At 40.6% G+C, this 26,090-nt stretch overlaps 1 protein-coding gene across 1 annotated transcript in view; it reads right to left on the bottom strand.

The window, feature by feature from the left end:
* The window catches only part of ptk7b (protein tyrosine kinase 7b), a 78,066-nt gene that overhangs the window by 4,414 nt on the left and 47,562 nt on the right, over positions 1 to 26,090 (bottom strand). The window contains exons 2-16 of the mRNA XM_015009789.2: positions 24,732 to 25,028; positions 17,550 to 17,652; positions 17,259 to 17,443; positions 14,302 to 14,449; positions 11,166 to 11,296; positions 9,055 to 9,321; positions 8,228 to 8,364; positions 7,989 to 8,124; positions 6,225 to 6,344; positions 4,964 to 5,113; positions 4,614 to 4,761; positions 3,275 to 3,402; positions 1,526 to 1,726; positions 368 to 526; positions 55 to 287 (exon numbers count right to left, since the gene is read on the bottom strand). Of these exons, the coding sequence (XP_014865275.2) occupies positions 55 to 287; positions 368 to 526; positions 1,526 to 1,726; positions 3,275 to 3,402; positions 4,614 to 4,761; positions 4,964 to 5,113; positions 6,225 to 6,344; positions 7,989 to 8,124; positions 8,228 to 8,364; positions 9,055 to 9,321; positions 11,166 to 11,296; positions 14,302 to 14,449; positions 17,259 to 17,443; positions 17,550 to 17,652; positions 24,732 to 25,028 (2,543 nt within the window). The remainder of the gene's footprint in view (positions 1 to 54; positions 288 to 367; positions 527 to 1,525; positions 1,727 to 3,274; positions 3,403 to 4,613; positions 4,762 to 4,963; positions 5,114 to 6,224; positions 6,345 to 7,988; positions 8,125 to 8,227; positions 8,365 to 9,054; positions 9,322 to 11,165; positions 11,297 to 14,301; positions 14,450 to 17,258; positions 17,444 to 17,549; positions 17,653 to 24,731; positions 25,029 to 26,090) is intronic.

Below are 26,090 nucleotides of genomic sequence, written 5' to 3'. Positions count from 1 at the left end.
TAAAGAAACTGAAACGATGTGTTTATTTCTTTGCTTCAGTTCCTGTGTGTGTACCAGGTCATAGTACTCCAGGATCATGTAGTGCGGCTCCGCCTCTCTGCAGAGGCCCAGCAGTCGCACCACGTTGGGGTGGCTCAGCTTGGCGAACATCTCGGCTTCACGGCGGAAGTTGCTCTGGAGCTGCTCGTCTCTGGACTGCAGCGACTTCACCAGAACCACCGCCTCCACCTCGCTCTCTTCGATACCCTTCGCTTTGGACAGCAGCACCTCGCCGAACTCCCCTTTACCTGAGCAAACATTCACCAAACACATCAGAACAGACGGAAATATAAACAAAACAAAACAAACAATAATAGGGCTAAACTACCGAGTGTTGTGATGGTTTGGAGGTTTGCACGGGGAAAGTGGAGCTTATCGCTGGCGTGGCTGTGGCGTTTCTCGGTTGTAGCGACCGTGCCCAGGTTGATGAGTGTCACTTCCTCCTGGATCTCCGCCATGGTGTGGCCATTTTGCTGAACAGCACCTCCTGAAGAAAACAACGCACATCAACAATAGGTCAAAAATAGACAAAAAAATAACCACTCAGATAAATCCTGTATTATTTTTTACCTGCATTACCCACAACTAACACAAGATGGCGACAAATATCCAGACAGTTGGCAACATCGCCAGCATGAGAAAGCAGGGAAAGAGAACCAACCATATAAGGAGTTCATAATTATTGGTAGGACTAATAAAAATGTGTAAAAAGTCTCAACTTAAATTCACCTTTTACTGCACCAGCATAATTTCACATTAAATCCAATGTTTAATTTGAGGACATTTATTTAAAAGAGAATTTATTAACTGTTTTGAATATTTTTCAATCATATACTGATGACCTATTAGGGTATGACGTATGAATGGGTGACAGACTTTATAATTTAATCCACAATGAAGTGAATAATTTGTGCTATTTACTGTGATAACAAAAATAAAGGTAAAAAGTTTTTACAAATGAATTAGCATCAGTATCATCTTTCGGCAATTAAAATACTGATCTGACTAATAATCATTAATAAATAGGTTATTGTTGTCCCAATAAATCTGAAATCTTATCTTCTGTTTCCCCCCACAATAAATAGTACAGTAATTGCCCATCTCTAATATGACAGCACAAAAAAACGAAAAAAATCCAAATCTTTGTAGCTGCTGTTCAAAATGGGAAAGACATGAGGACATGCACTTTACATAAGGAGGTGATGATTCTCATAAGTCAGAAAATAACTTGCATGTCTGGACGATGACTGTATTGGTTTTGCCAACACCATCGTCATCCCAACTTGTTCACAAAGCATTCTAGGAAAAAGCCGTTTCTTTCCTACCATCACAAAAAGTAAATCTGAAAAATGTGCTAAAGATTGTAACGAGAGCTGAATAGTTTGGCAAGATTTGGAAAGACTTTTTAAGCCTTGGGCCTTTTTCATCACCAAAGGTCTTAGGAAGCTTGTTGGTGTCTTCGTGTAATCCAGAGACCGTTTCCTACCGTTGAGACACTCCATCTCTGGCTCTTCTCCATCCTGGCCCTTCTGCAGTCTCTTGGTGTTGCGTCTCTTCTTGCAGTAGAACATCAGTCCCAGAACCACAATGATGTAGGCCACGGCTGCCCCCACAGAAAGCCCGATGGTTTGGATCATCTTATACGGAGCCTTGTCATCCTCAACGCCGTCGTGGTGAGGAGGTTTGTCTGCAGGACACAGAACGGTTATGATGGTTGATACTGAAAGCACATGTTGACAAGGTCGTTTCTAACTTTGTGAGGGCCCAAAGCGGGATGCTGTTTGGGGCCCCTAGTTTATCAAACTACAATGAAGGGATCTGCTACCACTTAAATTCACAAAAATGCTAAATCTATTACACTTTACAAGCAAAACAGACTACAATTAAAATTTACAGTTAAAATCTTGAGGTGAATTAAACTGTTACCAGGAGAACAGTAATCCTCTTTATGGCAATCAAAAAAAGAGACAGATTTTGAGTTTTTATAGAAAATCCTATGGCAGCACAGACTGTTCATTCACATGTGACATAAAGTAAACTCTAAAGCCGAGTATGTGACGAACAGATTCTTGCCAGTGAAATAATTATCTGAGGCTAGCTAGTGGGACAAAAAATTTGCTAACAAAATAAAAAAAGAAAGATTGCACAACCACACATCTGAAATACTTTTAAATGCCATTTGTCTGGTTTACATTTCTCGGTAACTGGAATGATTGGTAGCTGTAAATCATTCTTGTTGTACAAGTCTGCGGTTTCAATAAAGAATCAGCCAAAGTTAATATTTACAGTTTATTCAATTTATAAAGTCTGAGCAAGAGTTCCTGGATATTTGTGGTCCTATTATACTACTGAACTACGACAAATGGGAAAATTGTTTAAGATTTAGAATGAATAAAACTTGTGTTGCACCAAGCTTTTTTGTTGTTGTTGTAATTTTAAGATTTTATTTGCAAAATTTGTAGATCTAAAAGAAATAAAAACATTTTCCATTGGCATCAATTGGGTCATATTTGCCTCACTGTAGAATTGAGGTCAGGGGCCACACAAAGTCATGCAAAGGGCCGCAAATGGCCCCCGGGCTGCACTTTGTACTAGCTTGGCCTTCAGCAAAAATGACCCTGCATGTTGCAGAATGTTTTGAGGCTTTTAGCAAACATGTGAAACTGGTACAAGATTGTTTAGAGATTTAAAAAGTCTGACCTACTGCCTGAAAGATGCAACAATCACATATTCTACAGAAGCAAACATCAAGCCCTTCACCGCTTAAAAGGTTAAAATGATCAGGTTACTGTTGGGGTTTAGCTGGGCGGCGTTGTCACGCCAACCCAGACTAACGACTAAATTAAATCGTCTCTCTCTCTCTCTCTGAAATCCTTCTGTTCGGGTAAAGTGTGAGCGTGTGACTGTAATTTTCAGCTTTTATCGGCCTCAGAGTGCAAAGCTTTATTAGATCCAGCATCAACCCGAGCCCATCACCCCCTGTCAGCCGTGGCGTCGGAGACGTGGGGCAGGTTATTAACCTGTCGCCATGGGTGACGGACAGACGGGTGGAGGTTTAATTAATGCCTCCTCTCTGCTCCTGTGATTGTGGCTCACTGCTCCACGTGGGCACTTTTGTCCCTGATAAAGAAAACCTCTGGAAGCATGCCTCTCTGTGTGTGTGTGTGTGTGTGTGTGTGTGTGTGTGTGTGTGTGTGTGTGTGTGTGTGTGTGTGTGTGTGTGTGTTAAACCTACCCACTACGTAGAGATGAGCCACTCTGTCTTTGATGCTGCAGCTGTTCCCAGCCACACATGTGTACTGACCCGTGTCGTCAGTGGTGACGTCTCTTATTATCAGCGAGCCGTTCGGCATCTCCTGGATTCTGGACGAAACACAGACGGCGGGAACACGAGAGTCACAGTCCGTCTTAAATGATCATGTTTAGATGTCTGTTGAAGATTGTCAGACATGCACCTAATCTGAGGAAGTGTGAAGAGCCGTCAGATAAAACAACACATCAAAACGTAGCAGGAGGGGCCCACATGCCAGCGGGATGAAACGCTACAAGCAGACATTTGTCCTAAATTTAACAGGATTCCTGAACATTTCTTATGTTAAAATTAAGAAACCTTCACAGATTCAAACGTATCAGAGTTTATCTCAAATTGTTTAGATCAGGGAAATGGAATGACATAAGAAGGGGGAGAGAAGGAAGGAAGGAAGGAAGGAGGGGAGAGAAGGAAGGAAGGAAGGAAGGAAGGAAGGAAGGAAGGAAGGAAGGAAGGAAGGAAGGAAGGAAGGAAGGAAGGAAGGAAGGAAGGAAGGAAGGAAGGAAGGAAGGAAGGAAGGGTGCAAAGAAGGAAAAGAGAAAACAGAAAGGAAGGACATTTTGCAATATTAGTCATAATTTTTACAGGTTAGAGGCAAAATGATAAGCTATCAATAAGGGAAATTAATCATTTTGCTTAAACTAAGATACAAACATTTCTTCAATGTTATTCTGACAATGATTATCAATAGTTTATCAGAAAACTCTGCCTAAAGCTGGAATATATACAACAAAGCTGTACAACACACACACACCTAAAAAGACTGAAAACATAAAGCTCTGGAAAAGTAGTAAGAAACCACTGCACTGAACCCCATTGAAAACCTCCTGGTTATTCCACCAAATATTAGTTTCTGAACTCTTCCTGAGCCAAAACATTATTATTGTTGTTCTAATTGAATATGAACTTGGTTTTTTTTGGATTATTTGAGGTCTGAAAGCGCTGCATCTTTTTCGTTATTTTGATCATTTCTCATTTTCTGCAAATAAATACAACATTTTTGCTTGGAATTTCAGAGACATGTTGTCAGTAGTTCATAGACTAAAAGAACAATGTTCATTTTACTCAAACATAGACCTATAAAAGTAAAATCAGAGAACTGATCATTTTACAGTGGTCTCTTAATTTTTTCCAGAGCTGTATATTAGTCTCCAAAGTATTCATACAAAAGCAACTGAAAGTTTTTTTTATTCTTCTCTTCCGGGGTTAAAAGCTGTTTGAAGTGATAATTCTGCTCACTTCATATCAGCCTGGTCTCATTTACCTGTCGTTATTGGTGATGCCCAGAACCTTGTCCTTCACAATCCAGTGGACGTGAGGTTTGGGGTCACCGCTGGCCTGGCAGTGCAGGACAGCAGTGTGTCCCTGGTACACAGATGTATGCTCTGGCTCCACCTTAAAGCGAACATACACTGCATGTGCAAGCATGGACAGAAAAATAAGCAAAAAGCTCATTAATGTGAGGACACAACTGGGGAAAAACCTCGACTACTCACACCGATGGATTCTCAGCTACTGGATGCTTTTCATTATAGTAAAATGGTTTCTCAGAGGACATTAAATGCTACTTTGTTTGACTCTTAATGAGAAAAATCAACATTAAACCTCTCTTACCGGCCACAATGAGGGTCACCAGGGCTCTGATCTCCCCCTGCACGCTGTTGGAGGCGATGCAGGTGTAGTTGCCGGCGTCGTTGCGAGTGACCTTGTTGAAGCGTAGTTGGCCGTTCTTCTGATCCACATGTGGCGGGAGCTCTCCTCCGTCTGAGGGCGGAGTGGCAGGTGAAAAGATCAGTTTATCAATGTAATTAATATGTTTTCCAATTCAATATCGATTTGGAAAACTGTGAATTGCGCTATATTATCAATCAAAATTTTAGCTGTACAAACAGCACAATTCAGTTATATTTGTTATGTTCGATAATATTAATGTGAAGGAGTGAGCAGGTTGATCTCTGGGTTTTCTTTTTAATATAACTTAAAAATGTTAACAGCAGAAACAAAAATCTTTCCTGCACAAACATGGCACAGTTGACTGACACCACATTTCATTTGATTTTGTAAACGTGGGGGACTGGTTGACTTTCAATGACTTATGGAAACATTTATTAATATCTTTAAAATCACAGCAGCACAAAGGAAAATTTCTGTTGCACAAACACGTTTGACACCAATTTCAATTAATTTGAAAAAAGTGGGAGGTGGCAACTTCACTCGGGTGACACTATTTTATTTAAGTTGAAAAACAAAATAGTTTTTTTGCTGCACAAACAGCATAAATATTTGACACTAATTTTGTTTAATTTGAAGACGGTCAGGGTGGCAACTTTACTCAGGTACTGCAGTCATGTTTTAACTTTTGAACTCCATATTAAGCCAAAGTGTTACTGTGCTACTGTTTTATTCTCAGATATTTTACTGCTCAAAAAGGTGAATATATATACCCTGCTGAAGTAATTACAATAAATTCATTGATAATACAATAAATTACTTTTATACTACTCATTATTAAATCAATACCAAAGTATTTAAATCAACATGGAATCAAATTGATATTGAAACACGACTCAAAGAATAGCAATGTAATTAAATGATGAGGTTTTTAAGTACCCAGCCCTGGCAGGGAGCGGGTTAAGGAGGGAACCGGCTCTCCCTCTCGGTTAATGAAGACAAACGAGACGAGGTCTGCGACGATAAATCTTCCTCACAATGTTTGCTGAAGACTACGCAGGTTTTAACACGTCTCGCCTTAATGTTGACAAAGATCTGCAGGTTGCTACTGCTTCTTTTTTGGGGTGAGATATTGTTCAGACAGCCTTTTCCTTATCAGATCTACAACAACAGAGGGCGAAGGTTAAGCCAGCGCCATGCGTACCTGCTTTGGTCCAGTGGATTGCGGGGCTCTCTCGGCCCTTGGCGGAGCACTGGATGGTGATCTCCTCATCCAGCTCAAGGCATTGGGTCGGCTGGGGGGTGGGTGTGAATTTCAGCCGCTCTGAAACACAAGTTCCAGGGAAACATTACATGTGGTTAACACATGCGGTGAAAACACGGGGAGGTGGGGGAAGGTCAAAGCTTCTTTTGTGCAACTCTCCCTGCAGATGAAATGGAACCAAACTGATCTGGAGCGCCTTACGAACAAATTCGGAGCCTTTAAATGTTTAGCAGTAAGTTTTGTGAATTTTATTGGGGTTTTCTGTGAAACATACAATAGTACATACATGTTTTGCATCACTTTTTCTAACAGCTTTGCACATCCAGACATTAAAATGTTGCAACACTCTCTTCTCATAGTTCAGTGGTCTGCAACATTTACAATCCAAACAGCCATTTTCACCCCGAGGCCAGATAAATAAATCTTTTATAGAGCTGCTAATGTTACACAACCAAAAAAACCCATAAAACTTTTGGAGAAACATCTACTTTAGGAAAATCTTTTGTCATTTTTAACTGCTTAACTGTCAACGTCAAGACGCCAACATGTTAGTCAATGTGCATATGAGGACACTGAACTTTTAAGGGGTTTTAAAGAAGCACCAACTTATTTGAATATAGAAAAACATTTAAAAAAGAGACAAAAAGAGGGGTAGATTAATTTCTTAAAAATCTGTTAAAAAATATAAATACAGAAAACAATTTCCAGCCTAATTCCAGGGAAAATAGATTTTAAAAAAAAATTTAATTGTACTTTTTAGTGGCATTTCTGTGGAAATGTAATATGATTATTTCATGAACAACCTGCAAACACATGCATTAGTTGTTATATCCATACTTAAAACCAAAAACAGGTTCTTTATTCATACTTATTGAGAACCACTGAGGAAAATTGTCAGACTGGACAGAGCACTGAGTTTCTCACACTCATACTTTGGCTAGGCCATTCTAACATGAACGCGCTTTGATCAAAAAGGAAGGATGCGTCTAAAAGTTGCAGCTCAGAAAGACTGACCAGCTTCTCTGGACAACATCACATGCTGCCACCACTGTGCTTCTCATAAGGGACAGTGAGGTCCGAATGATGCATTGTTACACAAAGTTTTGCAGATAAGCCAGACAGTTTGATTTTGAAGCAGCTCCCTCCATTTGTTCCTGGAACAGCTGGATTTAAAATGAAATTAAATTACACACAGATGTTTTCCAATCAGGTGAGCTGAAGGCATTCTAAAAAGTTAGAATGACATAAAATCCCAATAAAACACAACTTGGTGGTCACAAAGGGACAAATGTGACCAAATGGTGTTGCAGCAACAATGTCACACAACTTGATGGTTACAAAGAGGCTGTGGCCTATCAGAGGCTGAGATCAAGTAAACATGCTGGCCATCTATCACGGTTTCGCTCTACGACAGGAGACAGGAATGCATGATGGAGATAAGGTGTTAAAACTCCAGCTTGGACCAAACCCGCTATGTATGAGTCATGTTTCACACCTCTGTGGGTGTCCCTGCAGAAAGCCCACATAACACAGATTCCTGATTTAGCAGGCAAACACACAGGCCCTCAGGTATTAACCTGTGTTTGTTTCTTTTCTGAAAAAAATAAAAATAAATTTTGATTTCACCCATTTCACACAACCTTTCAGCAAAGAAAGAATTTAAATGGGCGTACGGATCATTAGAGCGTTCCCCCTGCAGCTTACCCAGCACGGTGACTCGAGCTTGGCCAGACAGGCGGCCGCCGACTGTCCTGGTTTCACAGCCGTACATTTGAGAGTCGTACACCTCCACGTTGTTGATCCTCAGGGTGCCGTTAGGAAACAGCTTGAAACGAGAGTCCTGGACGGCAAAATGAAGAGGGGGGAAAAAAAGCTCCATGTGCGACTTCTCAACAACCTTGTATGTTGTTAAGAAAAGCGCACAGCTGTGAGTGACAACAAACCTCAGGTATAATCTCCATGCCGTTGCGGTACCAGGTGACTTCAGGCTGAGGGTTGGCCTGAGCGTAGCAGTGGAGGTAACCTGGTTTACCTTCGTCTAAGCTGCTGTCCAGAGGTTTAGACACCCAGACCGGGGGAGCTGTGGAGGCACAGAGAGACATCAGTATGCAACATCAGTTCATAGTCACCATATACACCCAACTCCCTCTGATGGATCTTGGATCAAAGTGCATTTAAATTAATGCTAAGAATTATTATTTTTTGGTTTTCTTTGGATCTTTTCTGTCATAAAACACACAAACAAAAATTATTATGGCTTTAAGAGTAGAAATCAGTAGTATACAAGAATTAACATCACAATTACTGGAAATTATGCTTATTAAAGCATTAAAATAATCACTCAGTTATTTAAAATTCTTGTATTTTTTTACTTATATTTTAAAGGAACCATTTAGTTTTTTCTTCATGAAATAAAATGTAATTTTATGACTTCATTTTATTACCACTTATGTGTTTTTATTTTTTATTCTCATTTGTGAAAGAAAAAGCTGTCAAAGTTAAGAACTTAGGGTTTTAGTATTTTAAGATCTTCCTAATTTTAATGGCTGCATCAACAAAATGTTCCCTGAATATAAACATAACAAATAATTTTTTTGTTTGTTTTTTACAGGGACATGCAGCCACGGATTTTTGATAAATAATCTCAAAGATATCTGCTTAATCTCATCCCAACTTTACCTTTCACGAAATCCATTTTACGTCTTCATTCAAACATCGTCGGCTTGCATTAGGAGCTCAAAAATGTTTCCCTGTTTTAAGCACAACTTACTTGCGACGGTGAACGTGACATCCTGGGTTCTGCGGCCGGCCTTGTTTTGGGCCACACAGGTAAAGGCGCCCGAGTCTCCCTCTTCCGTCCGGTTGAAGACCAGGTCCAGGTCTTCCTGGTACACCCGGCCCTCCGTGGGCACCCTGTGACCTTCCCTCTCCCACCACACCTCGGGGTCGGGCCTCCCTGCTGGGGGGTAACAGGTCACCCGCTGCATGGTGTCGGTGGTGAACACCCTCGACATCTTTGGCGACATGCTTCCGATGTCTGCAGCAAAGAGAAGGGAGATGGAAATAACAGAGTGTGAAGTAGAGATTTAAAACGCTCCAACTGATTTCCATTTAATCATCGATTTGCTTTCAGAGTCACTGAAGCATTTCGATTTGGCCCTGAGCAACACTAATTCCCAGTTAAAGGATTTTTTGTCTTGTTAAAGTAAATCCTGTGATTTTAGGAGCAAGTTGCAGAAACCAGTGGAAGGAAGACAAACAGAGAACAGGTTGGACTTGGAGGGGGATTCACTTCTGGTCACCAAAAATCAGCAGCCCCTAAATACAAAGAGCAATAAGATCTGTTACAGGTCACAAGACCTGCTGTTAGCATTAATACCATTAATACTTCATATGAGAGAGAGAGAGAGAGAGAGAGAGAGAGAGAGAGAGAGAGAGAGAGAGAGAGAGAGAGAGAGAGAAAGAGAAACAGAGACAGAGAGAGAGAAACAGAGACAGAGAGAGGAAATAAAAGAAAAGTGAAAAGACAACCAAGCAAAGAAAAAAAATAAAAGAAAAAAGCAAAGAGAAAAAACAAAGTAAGTAAGAAAGAAAAAGAAAGTATGAATGAAGGTAGAATAATGAGGAAGGGAAGTAGGGAAAGGGGAAAAACAAAATGACAGAGGGGAAAAATAGTAGAAGGAAAGAAAGAAGTAAAAAGGGAGGTAGGATGGATGAAAAGAAAGATAAATGAAGGACACAAAGAGTAAGGAAAGAAACTTGGAAAAAAAAAGGTGGTAGGACACAAGGAAACAAAAAAATAAGCAGCACAAGCAAGGAAATAAATTAAGTCATAAGGATTCAGAGCGGGAGGTAAGTAAATAAGAGAAGAGAAAGTTAGAAAGGATGGAATAAAAAATAAGAGAAGTCAAGAGGAAGGACAAATCAAAAGACACAAGGAAGGTTGAAGGAAAGGAGAAACACAATAACAAAAGAGAAATGAAAGACACAAAACAGGAAGGGAAAATGACTAATATTTCAACAATGGGATAGGGAATACAGTCAGGAAATATAGCAATTTGTCCAATCATTTACTTTTTCCATACTTATCCAGACCTGGGAAATGCTGAAAAATGAAGAAGGTGGAGCAGAAATGGGACTATCTATTACTGTGACACAAATCTCCATGTGGTGCCAGCTGGGAAATATGGCGTTTATATGGATCTGTGGTTCTGTGGGTTAAAACTGCAGACTCAGTCATTTCTCGTTAATCCCTGACCCTTGGGATAAAGAGGAAAGCAATCAGGTGATCAGGACTTTGAAATGCTTAGAAATTCCAACCCTGAGCTCAGTCGCAATGCTGGACTTGCATGCACATGCATCAGAAAATGCAAGATGAGAAGCTTGATGCTGATTAAAACTATTCTGTAGGGAGTTTTTCCAAGTTCATATATTTGGACTCTAACACAAATTCATACTGTACTTGGCAGACTTTTATTTGGAAAATAATGAGCTTTATGACATTTTTTCATGGTGTTTTGCTGTATTGTCTTTTCGTTGCCTGTTTCAGCAACACCAGGATGTTATTTGTTACTGATGATCTCTGCCAGGTGTTGTTTACTCTGGAGAGAGCTCATTGGTCTGAACAAGTCTGGAAAACACCTGGAAAAAATGTGATCCACTGGCATCTTCGGCACATAATGGATCCAGCAGGGCCGGATGTCCGTATGGGAATCTGATCATCATCACAAATATCTGGCTCTAAGTGAAAGGAGTGGAGTGCAGAGCAGAGCCGTGGACAGGGTCAGGGGGTAACATAAGCCCTCCTCGGATTTCAGAAACACAGGTTTTTGTCCGTCACCAGTTGAACAGCTGCAGTTTAATGTGTGCGCGTGTGTATACCAGCTATTTGGAGAGATGCAGTCTGTGTAACCACAGATCCTCCGATGCCACGTCCCACACACTTGTAGGTTCCGGTGTACTTGGGTTTGACTTGTGTGATTAGCAGACTGCCGTTGGACAGCAGGGACACGCTGCGGAGAACAAACAGATAAAAACAGACGATTTACATGAGATCGGTGCATGAATTCGACAGAACCTGACCAGGGCTCCGACACACGCTGGGTGTGAGAATTTCATACCAATTCAGACTCAAGTTCTCAGAGCTCTGGGTTCATCTTTTGGGCTATTTTAAAACTGCAAAAGTTCCTCATGAATTTATTGCTGATATTTCTACAGCGGTCTGGAATGAAGGATGGATGAATGGACAAAAGTTAAGGATAAAAGTTATATGAGGGAGGGAGGAGGGTGGTGGGTGGGTGGATGGATGGATGGATGGATGGATGGATGGGATAGACCAATAGAAGATATGAATGGATAGACCAAAGGATGAATGGACAGATGTAAAGAAAAATGCAGAATAAGATCTGAACATGTCAATGTATTTTTTCATGTTCATCCGGACCCGGAAGCTGCTGATAAACTCCAGCCTTTGCAGCCCAGGCAGCCTGGACAGCCACCCTGCCTGCATACCAGCACATGCAACAACAACGTTCTCCACAACGAACCAAACTCATCAGCAAGAAATTCCCAGCTCAATTCCTTCATCCTTGACAAGTAAGATCATCCTGCCTGAACTGGGCTGATTCACAAAAAAACAAAAAAACAATCACCAACGTCTCACAGGAGCAGTAGAACAAAAACCAACATCCCACTGAGAACAAGTCTACAGTAAAAGAAAGGAAAGCTTCCCACATTCTGCTATAATTAAAAATAAAACTTTTATCCTTCAGGGGGTGAAGGCTGCCAGCTGGACCCAAGTAGCTGCCAGCTTCAGTGTGAGTGATGGAAAGGATGCAAAGTAATTAAAGACTGACCTTAAGCCAGACCGAGATGGAAATCTCACATGTGATGGTGTCGCTAAAGGCAAATCAGCAGCTCATCACAGTTTGATGAGAAAGTTATTGTGGATTTAGTTTAAAACAACATACAACATCTAATAAAAGGAAAATGCTTTGGGGCTATTTTATAAGAAGAATTGTCCAGGATGGACTGAATCCCTGAGGCGGCGGCAGCGATACTTCTGTCATCTTGCCTTCGTCGTTCAGGAAGAGGAAGGGAAACGAGCTGCGGGACTTTTAGTACGTTTTCCCCTTATGACGACCATGAAACCGACTTCACTCTGAGGGAAACCTCTAAAATAACCTCACAAGAAAATAAGTCAAGACAGACTTTTTTTTCCCTTAAAAAAAAAAAGAAGAAAAAAAAAAAGAAGAAGAAAATCCTCATAGCTCTGCTGGACCCTGTGCATAAACAAACACTCGGCTTCGCAGTTTGCACAACGGCCTTGAGCTCAAACATGTCTATTTTCTCCTGATTTCAAAACATCTGAAAAACAATCTTCATCTGGTAGTCAAACAAAATGTGCAGAGGGTTATCTAAACAGTTTTGTTCCCCACATCGAGCTGCATTTCTCTGGGGTTACAATCAGCTCACATCAACAAACAAGAATACACAAAACACAACGTTGCCTGGGAATTCCTCCAGCAACAAATGGAGATTTTAAAGAGGAATCAAACACAATTTTGTGTTACAATCGTGCCATCAATGCCTTTTGCTTATTACACAAATGAGTAACTAGAAAGTAGGAATGTTGTAAGTGATTATTTTAGTAACTGATAATAAGCCTGCCACAACAAGCAATAATCAATTAACCACAGGATAAAGCAAAATGGGCTTTATAATTTCTATTCTGATTAATAGTCTTTGAAGGCCAATTTTGGTTACAGTGACATCATAATCTATTTTATTTATGATTTTGGTCTTGTGTATTTAATTATTTGTGGTCAAAAATGTCCCAGTGCCAGTGCCAAGTCTTTACAAAATTGAAATTTATTGTATTTATTCACGTTATTATGCCATTATCAAAACGGTAACTGAAAATGGTCTCAAGACATCAATATTATCGTTTATTGCAATAAATTGTGGGACAATTTATTGTCCAGAAAAATTGACTTTTTTTCTGACAGGCCTCGTCATTGATTATTCTGACAAATAATTGTGTAGTCAAATAAAAAATTGTCCCTTCCTGTAGTAGTAAGAAAGAGAAAAGAGGAAACACTTTAGTTGCTCAACCTTTGATCGATAACTAAGCAAGGTGAGTGGCAACAACTCACTCACTCTTTGGTCACGTAGCAACAACCTGTTGAGTAATTTATGCAGCAGCAGTTTCAGGTTTCGCCCTGAAACTTACATTGTAACAGCTCAAAAACTTAAAACTTAGCATGGAGTGAAAACTGGGGGTAAAACAGAAAAGGCCATGTTGCCAATATGGCAATATTTCTGATATTTTAAACAAAAAACGTATCAATAATTATATAAGCGTTTCATATTAGTCGATATAAATGTTTTTCAGCCATCTTGTGCATCTCTAATCTACAGTAGACAAAAACATTTTTTAGGGACGCTTACGTGACGAGCTGAGGAAAAATGTACATTTGTACGGTTCTTCTCTAAATGACTACTATAATTATAAGAATGTCAAATGGCTAAAAACTCCCAAGTGGGAATGGAGTCGTCGTTGTCGACAGTTTGGCTTCGGATGTGGGAGATTTAATTATGCTCTACTTTGTGTTATGGTTCATAAAATCCCAGTGAAAGTCAAGTTTTAGGTTGGAATGGGACAAAATATGAATAAATGGACTGTGTGGTATAATGGCTGCACTGGTGAGATGACTGCAGCCTGAGGGCTTTTCCCACTCACTGTGAGAACGCTGGAGGACTGCAGAGAAAGGCTATGTTCAAGTGATGTATGGCGGACTGCCCATTGTTACAGCTATGGCTTCCCTCGATGAGCAATTTGTCTAAAGCTCGAGAAAGAGAGCCACGAGGATAATGCAAAGGTTTCTACTAAGGAAGTGGAGCAGTTTAGGAAGGTGGATGCTTAAGTTTGTGTTGTGAAACGATAGAAAGAGTTGAAAGCTGGATGATCAGCCGGTATGAGTAGAAGGGGAAGAAACGACTTGAGAAAGCAACTTACCGAGACTTGTTAACCAGCAGCTCGTTCTCATGGTACCACTCCAACGTGGGTTCAGGCTCCGCAGTGAACTGACAGTGGAACATGGCTTCTTCGTTCTTCAGCACCACCTGGTTCTCAGGGGTGACCACCGGCTTCGGGACGCTCTTATCTGTGAGACAGACGGACAAACATATGCATGTTTACATGCGGAAGCAGCAGAACAGGTTCTAACGGCAGCAACAATTGCTTTCCCAATCATTACTGAAGTCTTTCCTCCTTAACAGTCACACGGATAAACCGTAAGAATAATCACACACAGGTGTTTGGATCTATATCGGGCTGTTCTGTGTACTTTTCAGTAAAGCTGTTATAAGTGGATATATCGTTTGCTTTTCTCTCTTTCTGCAGGTGGAGAAGTGACTTCTAAGGCGTTTTCTTGTATTCTCTGTAGTGGAGCATTATGGTAAAAGCCATAACGCTCCTCTTGTGAAGTAAATCTGTGACCTCTCTGTGGCACTCAGACGACAACAATTCTGATTTCTATGCTGATGGACAGCACACGAAAAAAAAAAAAAGAGAAGCAAGGTTGTACTTATTTTTAAAGCAGTTTGTCAATTTCGGCTCCATCTTTGCTTAATAAATATACAAAATGTGACCATTAATAATCTGGAGGTGAGATTTAAATGATTCCCAAACCTGGTAGAGCCCATATTATTTTATAATTTTCCAAACGGGCATGCTTGGATAAACTTTACTCTGATATGCCAAAGGAAGAGATTTGCTGTACAATACAAGCCTGAGGGGAAGTATTGTACTCAAAATAAAATCCTGGAAACTGCTGAGCTCCATACAGGAGGCGCAGCATAAAAATACTCCTAAATCTAAGCAGGTTTACAGATTTGGGTCAAAACTTCAAATTTTCACACCTAGGAGGAGGAATCGTGCCAGAGGCAGCATTGGGATAAGGCTCAGGGTTAATTCTGGAAAAACTGAGAACAAAAAAAGGTGTGCAGTCAGAGAACACCTGGCCCACCAAAGAAATCAGTGGGATGGCCTCAATACACAGGAAAAACAGGATAAATTTGCTTTTTCTCACAATGACGCCCATTAGAGAGGCAGACGGCGGCAAGACTGTAACTGGAAGCTTGTTGGGTTTTGTCCCCCCCATGCAGGTATTTGAGAGTCTTACAGGTGGGTAATTAAAATGAAGAAGGGTGTTAGGTTTCTCCAGCACAGACATGCTGCTGCATTAACTTTAAAGCCACAAATAATGGGTTAAACAACAGATTTCTGGAGGAAAACAAACAGCCTCCCTGAACAGCAAACTGTCTGAAAGCAGCCGCTGCACTCAGATCATCAGTTCCGCTTCAGGATATCAAGTTATTATTCGCTTTGCACGTTTTTATGTTTATATTTCAGTCTGCGTGGGAGGCGGGAAATGAAGGTACAAGTACACTCTTTTATAATCTCATTAGATGCTCTTTCAGGGCTTCCTCTCATCGCTAATGGTGCTTAAACTGACGTGCTCTCCTTTCATTTGCAGCAGCAGCAGCAGACTTGGAAAAAGGCAGAGAAAACCCACATAAAAAAGAAAGTAATGTGAATGAATGTTAGGATTTTACAGCTTTATCTCCAACTCAAGGATTTGCCTGGAGCACTTTGAGCCAATCTGTTAAATTGGTGATCCAGAGTCACACTTAACAGAAAGGGACTTTCTTTTATTACGTTAATTACTTTTTTAAAAAACATTGTTGCATAAAAAAATGTATTTATATTTTGTCATATGTGTATAGACGTGTAATTTTATGTATATTTTAAACAACTCTCTTGTCTGGGACTGGTTTTTTATTAAATTTGGAAAAAGTTAATATTTTATGACAAAAAGAAAGATATTACACCTTAAAAAATACTGGACATTTCTGTGTCTACAGTTAAGATTTAAGATTTTTTAAATCTTAGATTTAAAAAAAATAGTTTCAGATCAAACAAATAAAAACTCATCATTTGATGTGAAAATCAAGAAATGACAGCAATTCTTAGTTCGATTTCACAACCAATTGACTTGTTGCAGTGGACGGAACCATAAATCCTGAATTTCTGTCTTTCAATTGTTAATATTAAGCTCATTAACTTTTTTGCGATGCAGCAGAACAATGACCCAAAGCAGCAAGTGCATCTCTGAATGGCTCTAAAAAAAAAAAAAAAAAAAGATTTTGGAAAGGCATAGTCAAAGTCCAAGAGGCAGCGGAAACCCTGAAAACCCTGCAATGAATTAAAAATGTCCTCAAAGAGTGGACTAAAGTTCCTCCAGAGTGATAAAAAAAAAAAACCCACTCATCGCCTGTTACTGGAAACGCTCGCTGCAGCAATCATCGCTGGTACAACTGGTTATTACGTTTATGAGGCAATTACTGTACAGGCAGGTTAGTAAAGGGAGCATTCTCCTGCTTAATAAATACAATTATAATTCGATAACCGCTTTTTGTATTTACTCAGAGTTTTTGTCTGATACTAATACTGTTTGTTAATCTTAAACATTTAAATGTTGCAAAAAAGAAAAAAACAGAAAGAGAAGAAAGACCATGGATGTTAGCTTCTGCAGTAGTGCTAAGATGGTTTAAACTGCGTATTAGTGCATATTAAGGTGCATTTGTTGTTTGGAAAAATAGGCAGCTATAAGCAGTTTTGGATGAGCATTTAGTCCTCACTGACATCAATGTTAAGCTCACTGGGATTTTCCAACAGGTGTGTTGAGCTACAACTTACAGAGTTACAAGCCTTAAAGTCTCATTAAAGGGAGCGACAGAAATCTGGACGAGTCTTTTGTTATTGAAATTTTCTGGAAACCCGTCGCTGGTATCTTTGAGGTTTTGACCATTTGTTATTATCGTTTTCCTCTTTTGCTTAAATAATGTCAAATGAATTATGAATAAGTTTCATCATCATTTCTTTAAGAGTGAGAAGAGTTCAAGTCTGACCTATGATGGTGAGCGTGAAGTTGCTGCTGCTGCAGACGTAGCCGGCTGCGTTTTTGGCGCAGCAGGAGTAAACGCCGCTGTCACCCGGACTGGCGCTCTGGATGGTCAGAGTCCTGTCCTTGTTGTTGGTCTGATGGCTGCTCTCCATCAGCTTCACTCCGTCTTTGAACCACTGGCAGGTCGGCCTGGGAGGAAGGGAAGGAGAGCAGGACTCAGGAGGGAACGTGTTGTCAACAAACACACACTTATCTACTTTAGAGACCTGCTGTAGAAGCAGAGGTCGACAGTTACCGTGGGTGTCCATCGATGTGACAGCGCAACATGACCGGAGACGAGTTCTCAATTTCCCCTTCAGAAGCCGGCTCCTTCAGACTCACACCACCACTCTCCAACCCTGCAGAGCACAAATGAAGCAGAGTCCAGGAGAAGGACAGGAGGAAAAATTGGGTTAAGTGGTCATCCTGTCATCTGTCAACACAGGACACACAGCAGCACAAATGAGAGCAGGAGGGATGAGGAAGGTGTGCAGCATCATCACTGTGACGGCCAGCGAGCGACCACAGCTCCTGTTTAGCTAACGTCACCGAACCACTCCACTCATCAGAGTGAGATGGGCTTCAGCTGGGCTTTTTAGTCATTTAAAGGACGCTTCATTGACTCGCTGTGATAAGGGATGCACCGCTGTCAGAAAATGAGCCAGAGGAGAAAGCAAGCAACGAGGCAAAAATGAACATGATTTGACAGCAAAAGTGAGGCAAAACTTTCAGACTATTTCTTCAGAATATAATTTTCAAGCATGTCTGCACCTCTAGAGAAGGTTGGAGATAACGCCGCACCAAAGGCAGAGGGAATTATGCAAAACTTGATTGGTTGTCTTCGAGTAGGAAATGAAAAAGGGAGAAAGGAAAGAAAAGTGGAGGTGAATTTATGTCATTTGTTGAAACAAATAAAGCAAATTGAGCAGAAATAAGAAGGTAATGTCATGAATCTACCGCTGAAAAGACGACCCAGTACACTGGCTGATTTACATCAACTATCAAAAATGCAAATGTCAGGCCAGCAGGGCATTCAAGTATTTTTCTCCTTCTTATGTACAAGGTTGAACCAACCGTGCATCAAATACCAACCTTCTCATCTCCACATCAAATGAAATTGTATTGTTTTTCCTCCAACTAAACTCAGAGGAATAACTTGGAACCGTCAGCTCATGAAAATGTGGCATTGAAATGACAGAAAAACAAACTAATATTTTTTATATTTTACGGAAAATTGGTGGAAAGGATGTGTAATAAATTGCACTTGTATTTTAATTTCAGTTACAGTTCCAAATGATCACATGAATGTAATTAAGTATTTTTACGGCAATGTGGAAAACCCAGGGGGAGGAAATGAATCAGAAAATGAGGAATTTCATGGCATTTATTCATGCCATCAAACAAATCTGCATTTTACTATGAATAATAATAGATGGGGAAGCATGAAGTCCATGCATATCAGAGGTATATCAAATACCCATCATCGTCACGGCAACTACTGAATGCACTACATTTATGCACGTAGTGCAATAATGCATTTGCAAAGGAATGCTTTAATGCAACATTTCCACAGCTATCACATTTCAAGTGTTATGCATTAAACTTGTGCATTCAAATAATTTAATTGGCCATATGAAGGTTTATTAACAGATATGTGAAAACTGAAGAACTGTTCAGGATGATTCAGAAGGCAGAAGTGGGGCGGGGGGGATATTCAGCTGATTTTTTTTTCAACTACTTAAGCCTTTTTATGCAATATTAAAAATATTAAGTGATGCAGATAAAAAATTGCTACTTTTTAAATGATAAAATAATGTAATTGCCTAAAATACAATTACGGCATTCTTTTAGTGAATTCTTGATCATTTGTAGCAAATGGATGAATCAGCAGCTAAAAAAGTACTTCAAACAACATGTGAAAAATGTAATCCTTTATGCTTGACTGATCAATACAGTGTAGGGATAATCTGTTGATTATTTTGGGGATTAACTGATTAATAATTGGATAACAAAAAGTGCTGAATTGAAGATTTTCTTACAACCAGGAGAAATTAAAACTTTGACACTTGAGTTCTGGGTAGAACATATTTACAGACAAGGAAGATTTTATTTAAATCTTAAATACAAAAGGTAGACATTTTTTGTACAGTTCTGGTTTAACAGATGCTCCGAGTTTGTTGTTCTTTCAGCAAATGGCCCATTTTAGAGTTTCAACACTCAAGTTCACAATTAATCAATTACAGAATTAGCTGATTAATTGTTTCAGTCATACTATGATTTGTACAGCAGCACACAGGAACATGTTTACTAAAAAGAAAAGTTGCGATATGATTATATTGAATTTAATCTGACTGATCTGGTTTAAATTTATACCTATAACTGTGGACTAGAAACAGTTTCAATAAATGTAATGTTTCTAAACTCATCTGAGAATCATAATTACACTGAGCTCTTATGATTTACTCACAATACATAACCAGCTCCCACCTACCTGGATTTCCAACTCTGTTTTGTTTACTGTACAAATATTTACAGCTTACATCAAGTAAAAACAGCAACTATCTGTTGTTTATGCGATGATATACAAGCATGAAACTCTATATGCTGTGGTGTTGCTAACAGAGTTTGCTTGGGTTTGCAGGTATAATCACGACTCTGTTGGGTTTGTGTACATGCGCTGAGCGTGTATTTATGCAAAACATTCCACTGGAGCAGAGATTCATTCCTAAAGCCTGTGGCTTGATGGTACGCCTGGATCATCTATGAAATATGCATGGCATGAGCCAACCTGAGACAGCGGAGGGGAGGAAGGAGAGACGCAGCTCCCCTGCGAGGTCACATGGGGCGCTAGAGGAAGACTTGTCACGAAGAATTACGCTCCAACCTGGCAGAGCTCCGCACCCTGAGGTGTCATAGCAAACTGTCTCTACAGTAACAAGGCCTCCATCCCTGTTGTTTATCTCTCTGGCTGAGCCGGGCGCTGCTCATTAGAGCCTACTCAAAGCAGATGCCCAACAACTGCGTGAGTGCTCTCGCTCTGCATTTCAGCGAGTCATTTAAGGCGCGAGAGACGAGCGTACAGATGTGCTGGTGAGGGGTGATGCACAGATAATGATGCTGGGCTTGTAAACACGCCTGCAGATGTACTCAAATTATAAAGACTCCAGAAGATAACAATCGGTTGCGCTTCCTGTTCAAGGTCAACAGCTTTGACAACTTGGTTGGGGGGAGGGGACGAAGGATAAGTCAGCAATGAAGACCCGGGGCCAGAAACTTGGGCCAAGTCACTGAGAGCAAAACGGGCATGGAGCAAAATCTGTGACTCACGAGCCGAAATAATCTGAAGGAACGAGTCCAATTTATGGACAGATTAAAAAACAAACCAACAATGACAGAACACTGCATAAGGATTTCGTTTTAGAGGTCTTTCAGTGTGGTTTCAAATTTTAAACAGCACTGAATTGGCCCTCTAAAAGTTTTAAATTATATATATTTTACCTACAAACTCTGGTAACTGTGTCGTTCTTTTCAGTATAGATTTAACTGCTGCATTTGATGCAGCGGAGCACAACGTTTTACTCTCTCATTTGGCACAGTGGATGGGCATTAGGAAAACACCAAAGGACTAGTTCAAGTCCTACTGAGCTAGTAAGGTCCTCTATCATGTGGGGTACCACATGGCTCGGTTTGAGGCTCCCTTATATTTGTTTCTGCTCGGCTCCACATTAAAGAAGCATGGTGTGCTCGTCCACTGTTATGCAGATGATAGTCAGGTTTCTATCCTACATAAAAACAATGATGGAAACTGTTTAAATGCCATTGAATGAAACACGTTCTCATTGCCTTTTCTGTTGCCCTTCTGTAAACAAACAAAAAAAATCAATAAATTTTCACGTAAATAAAGTAGGAACAGGAAAGAAAAAAACCTGTTTTGTTCTCTTCTTTGCATTAAAAAAATGTTTAGACCAGAAAGTTCACTTTTCATGTTATGTGACGTCAACACTTCCTTCCACTAGCTAGGTGTGTCCCACACACAGATTGCGGAGAGCTGAAAACGTGTCTTCTTATGGCTTTCTTTCAACAAAATCCCAATAAACTTTATTGAAGGATGTAATGTTTGCAATGTGAAGAAGTTAGTGTACAAATGCTTTTGAAAAGCCCTGCAAATATCTCAAGCTTAATAAACAATAGAATCTAACAACTGGTTGAAATCTACTATCCAAATAAACCTCCAGTGAAACAATGCAGTGAAGTCTGTCGGATGAATTTCCTTTTTCACATTCATCCTGTTTATTATTAAACAGCCGCTCATTCCGCTCCTCTAACAGCTCCATTCGCAGTTCAGGTTTCTCCAGCTGTCAGCGTTGCAAACACAGGATACTCTTTCATAACCTATTAAATGGGGGAGAAACACTCCCCGTAATTCCTCTCAGAATGCATGACGAAGTGTTGCAGCAGGCCTGGCCGCCGACGCCATAATTAGGGGCGTATAATTATTATGTTGGGAGGCAGAACGGGAAGCACGATCGTCATAATAGACAAACTGTGCAGATAAATAAATCCAACATTCTTCGGTAAGTTGAATGTGCGTGACTTTCATTCAGCGAGGCGAGTTGTTGCCATGGTGAAGGGTCTTTGCAGCAGTAAAGCGCAGTGAAAAAGTCGTTACCTTGACAAGTAGCGGGCAGGATTTGAGTGGCAGAGCCATGTGTGTTGGGATTGTTCTTATACTGTAAACACTAACACACCCTGAGCGGTCTGGGCCAGCTGTCAGGACGGGTCAGATTGTATCAGCTGTGTCCGACATAAGTCATCAAACGGAGCAGCGGGGAATCAAGAAGATGTTTGTGATGAGGAGGACTCCTTAGGAAAATGAAAATCATCGTCAGGATGAATGAACTGTGATGGGAGCAGAGAAAGTGGAAATGCACTCGTGGCTTCTGCTGGATAAATGTAGGTTAAGGACTGCGTGACCAAAGCAAAGATGGTGGCCACATGTGCAAGCAGGCATGGGCTTTCAGATCCGAATTGCATTATTTCAATATTTGATTCGTTTCTGCAAGCTATGTCCCCAAATCCAGAACAGCGCGGGCCAGCATCTTCTCTGAGACTCACATGGAGAAACTAACAGTTGAGAGGCCTGAGCTCAGGGCCTCTGCTGGAGACCACTGACCAAACAGGACAAAAGGGTTTCAGACAGGGGCTAAAACCTCTATTAGCGAAAACAGAGGGGGGACAATTTCTCTTGAATAACTGAGACAGGATTAGCCCACCCACCACTGAAGGCAAGACAAATTAACTCACTCTTCAGTGGGGGAAGGGCAACAGCCCTCAAGTCCATGTACAGTGCATATGGAGCACCCACCCCTCCTTACAAGATGCATTTAGTGCCATGCACGCAAACTTGCACACACATCACTGAACGCACATGCAGGACTAATGCCGAAGGGGCTGACGTTAAAGCTGCAGAGGGCTCCATCGTCCGTTTAATCCATGTAGTGTAAATATGGCACAATTCATCAAAACAAGGCTGGATCCTCCTCCAGGAACAAGGCCAGCATGTAGCATCAAGTCATGGCTACACTTGGCTTCCTGCAAGAAATTTAATTATAAACTTCTCATTATTTGGCTTGAGGTTTCTTTTTGAGCACCTAAACAAAGCAATGTTTGGTTTAGTTGCAAGTAAATATTTAAATCTGTCCGGGATGATTCTGGAATCTGGAAACGTCTGTTGGGTCTAAAATTCAACATATTTGGAAAATAAACTCCTGCTCTTCTTTAAACACATACTCCAGATACATTTTTTATTCAGCTTTCTTTCCTCTAGTGCCTTTTATTAATAAGAAAGAGTTATTTTAAGTGCGTGGGAATAATGGTAACAACTTGGCAGATAAATACAGTTTATTCTGGATCACGATGGAAACTGAAGAAGAACTGGCCGTTCTTGTCTAACTCGTTCCCGCTTTCATGACTTTAATCTGTGGGAGTGTGTCAGTTGATCTTTATTGACACGCTGGATCATCTGCAGCTTCAATGAAACTGTAGCCATCTTCGAATTCAAAAAACGAACGTACCTCTCTGGTCTTTCTGGCTACAACCCTTTAAAGATGGTGCTCAAAATCACTCCGTCTGCCTCTTCTCAGGCAGAGGGGGAGGCTTGAACTCGCATCTGTTCCTGTAATCAGCCTTTGAACAAGTATCATCACTGCAAAGAAAAACCTCCTGAAACCATCTGAATGTAGCCAAAGAGGAGAACGTGTTCCAGATGGAGACATTTTTCATCTGGTTTTCCTTTTTCTTTTTCAATCCCCTCCACTGCTATCTTTGCAAAGACTGAGACGCACAAAAGGCTTTTCAGCAACAACTGGTACCTGAGGGCTCTCTGTTATTTATCCCACACAGAGCTTGGTTGAATTCCCCTGGCATCTTCTGAAACAAGGAGACCCACTCATGTTCAGTTATGAGGTTAAACTAAATTAAGAAGCTGGCGTGCCTCCCGTCTAGAAGGCACAAAAAGTTTACAAAGCTGCCGGGTAAAAAAGCCAGCGCAAAGAGGGCAGTAATGAACTAAATCTAAATAATTATATAGCCAGGAGGTAAATTACGCCCGCCAGCAAGTTCTCGACAAAAGCCTTTTGAGGGATATATGGGAAAAAACGGTGTTACACAACAGGGAGGAAAATGCAAGCAACAAGAAACACATGCTTGGTGGCGCACGTATCCGGTTTCCAGTAGAAAGAAGAAGCCACAAAGAACAAGGCAACAAGGTGGAAACATTCCTCCAGCTCATGAAGCCCGTCACCCAATATGCCGACTTTTGTTCAGGGTTTTAACCAGGAACTCGACACTTGGCCTTGGCGTCATTAAATAGTGCTGCAAACGTTTTCACATCTCTTTGTGTTCTTCACGTTGTCACATTACAACCAAGAAAATGGTGCGTAAATGTGAAAACAATATATCTGCATCAGTTGAAAGAGAATAGATCTTATCAAATTATGGGTTTTTTTATATCTTATTGCCATTTGTGTTTCTGGAGGGGGATTGCCGTGTGGTATTTGTTTGACATCGTTACCGTGATTGTTGTTTCAGGGCGTTTTCACACCTGATGGTCCGGCAGACTCGGTTCGATTGTGGACCAAAATTGCAACATTTGTTAGAGAAACTAGATGGAGCTAAATTGGGCGAAGACTCACTTCCCAGCAGGACAATAACCAAAAACACACAGTCAGAGATTTAATAGATCTAAGGATGTCTATTTGTTAAAATGGCCTAGTCAAAGTACAGACTTACAACTGTACTTTACGGGTATAGATGCATGACAAAATGTGGAAAAAAGATGTGAGTGCTTTGTGAGACAATGTGAAGCTCCATCAGTCAGTAAATTTGACATGTCATTTTTGTAAACGAGGTTGATTAGAGGTTAAAGGTGAACACTCACATTTGATATTAAAGGAGGCCTTAGTGGAAAGCTGTGCCATTCCGGTGGCGTGGTTCAGCACCTGGCAGGAAAAGTTGCCGGCGTCCAGCTGCCGATCCACCGCCGTAAACTTCAGGTTCCCCCCTTCTTGAAAGCGCCGCTCTGTGTCCGTCAAGCGCTTGTCGCCCTGATACCAGCTGTATGTGATGTTGGTCGGATCGCTGACTTCACAGCGCATCATGGCGCTGCGGCCGTGCAAAGCATCCTGGGACATGGGCTGCTTGGTGAACTGGATTGAAGCGGCCTGAATGGACAGAACTGGAAAAAAATAAGAGAGAGGGAGAGAAAGGGGGAAAGTAAATGACAAGAGGATTACGACTGGGCTGCTGTTAACATTTTATAGCTTTTTTCCATTCATTAAGAGTACGCCACAGCAACCACTTAGCCATGTGGAAGAATGTGATGTTGAGACAATAATGACTCAGGATAAATTATTATGCTGTAAAAAGATCAGACCCGACTTAGAGAATTTTTCCCCCCCCATTAGTAACGCCTCGGTGCGAGTTTGTCGCACATCGCATCAGATCAGCTTACTTAAAAAGATTAAAAAAAATAAAAAAAAAACACCCTGCATTTTCTTGGACTCATAAAGCTTTTATTTTTACATCACGCTGCTGTAAACAAGATCACTTTCAGCTTCATTTACTCCTGATGGCCACATCTAAATGGAGAAAATGATGATTTTTGTTCACTTTGTTGTAAACAGATGGACCAAGAAAATGTTTGATTTGTACAAAATAACAAAAAGTAAATCTTGGAGCAGCACGTTATGTAAAAAACTTTTGTTCAGCTTCATATGATGTCATGATGTTATTCCCTCATCAAAACAACCTGGAGTGTTGCTTTGATTCTTTCATGCGTGTTTCTGAATCCCTTAGTCTCATATGGCAGCCGTTTGAGGGTGGCCCACTGACTGCAAATGCGAAGCTCCACCTATTTACCCAAAGCAACAATTTAAAAGTTTCAAACATCAGAACTGTGATAAACTGTGAAAAATAAGTTTGTCTTGTTTCAATGAGGATGAAGGTAAGGGAGGTAAAAAAAATAAAAATAACCCCCCCCACCAAAAACCCAACTTAGACACTGGCAGAACACAATCAGAATAGCTGATTTGGATAATCAGCAATTCTCCAAAACAACCATTAGACACCGCAAAATCCATACCAACGGATTTGCTTAGTAAACATACCGGGAAAAATGCAACTGTTTTTTTTGTTGCTACAATCACAAAGCTTGTCAGAAACTACTGGGATTTTAACTGGAACTGTGTGCTTTGATCAAACAAGACAGAGCTTTTTGGAAGTAGATTAATAAAATGAA

The sequence above is a fragment of the Poecilia mexicana genome, unplaced genomic scaffold (genome assembly GCF_051168715.1).
Source record: "Poecilia mexicana isolate PSO_F unplaced genomic scaffold, ASM5116871v1 scaffold_15, whole genome shotgun sequence".
Lineage (NCBI taxonomy): Eukaryota > Metazoa > Chordata > Actinopteri > Cyprinodontiformes > Poeciliidae > Poecilia > Poecilia mexicana.
Note: the sequence above shows the minus strand (reverse complement) of the source record. Positions and strands in the feature narration are given on the sequence as shown.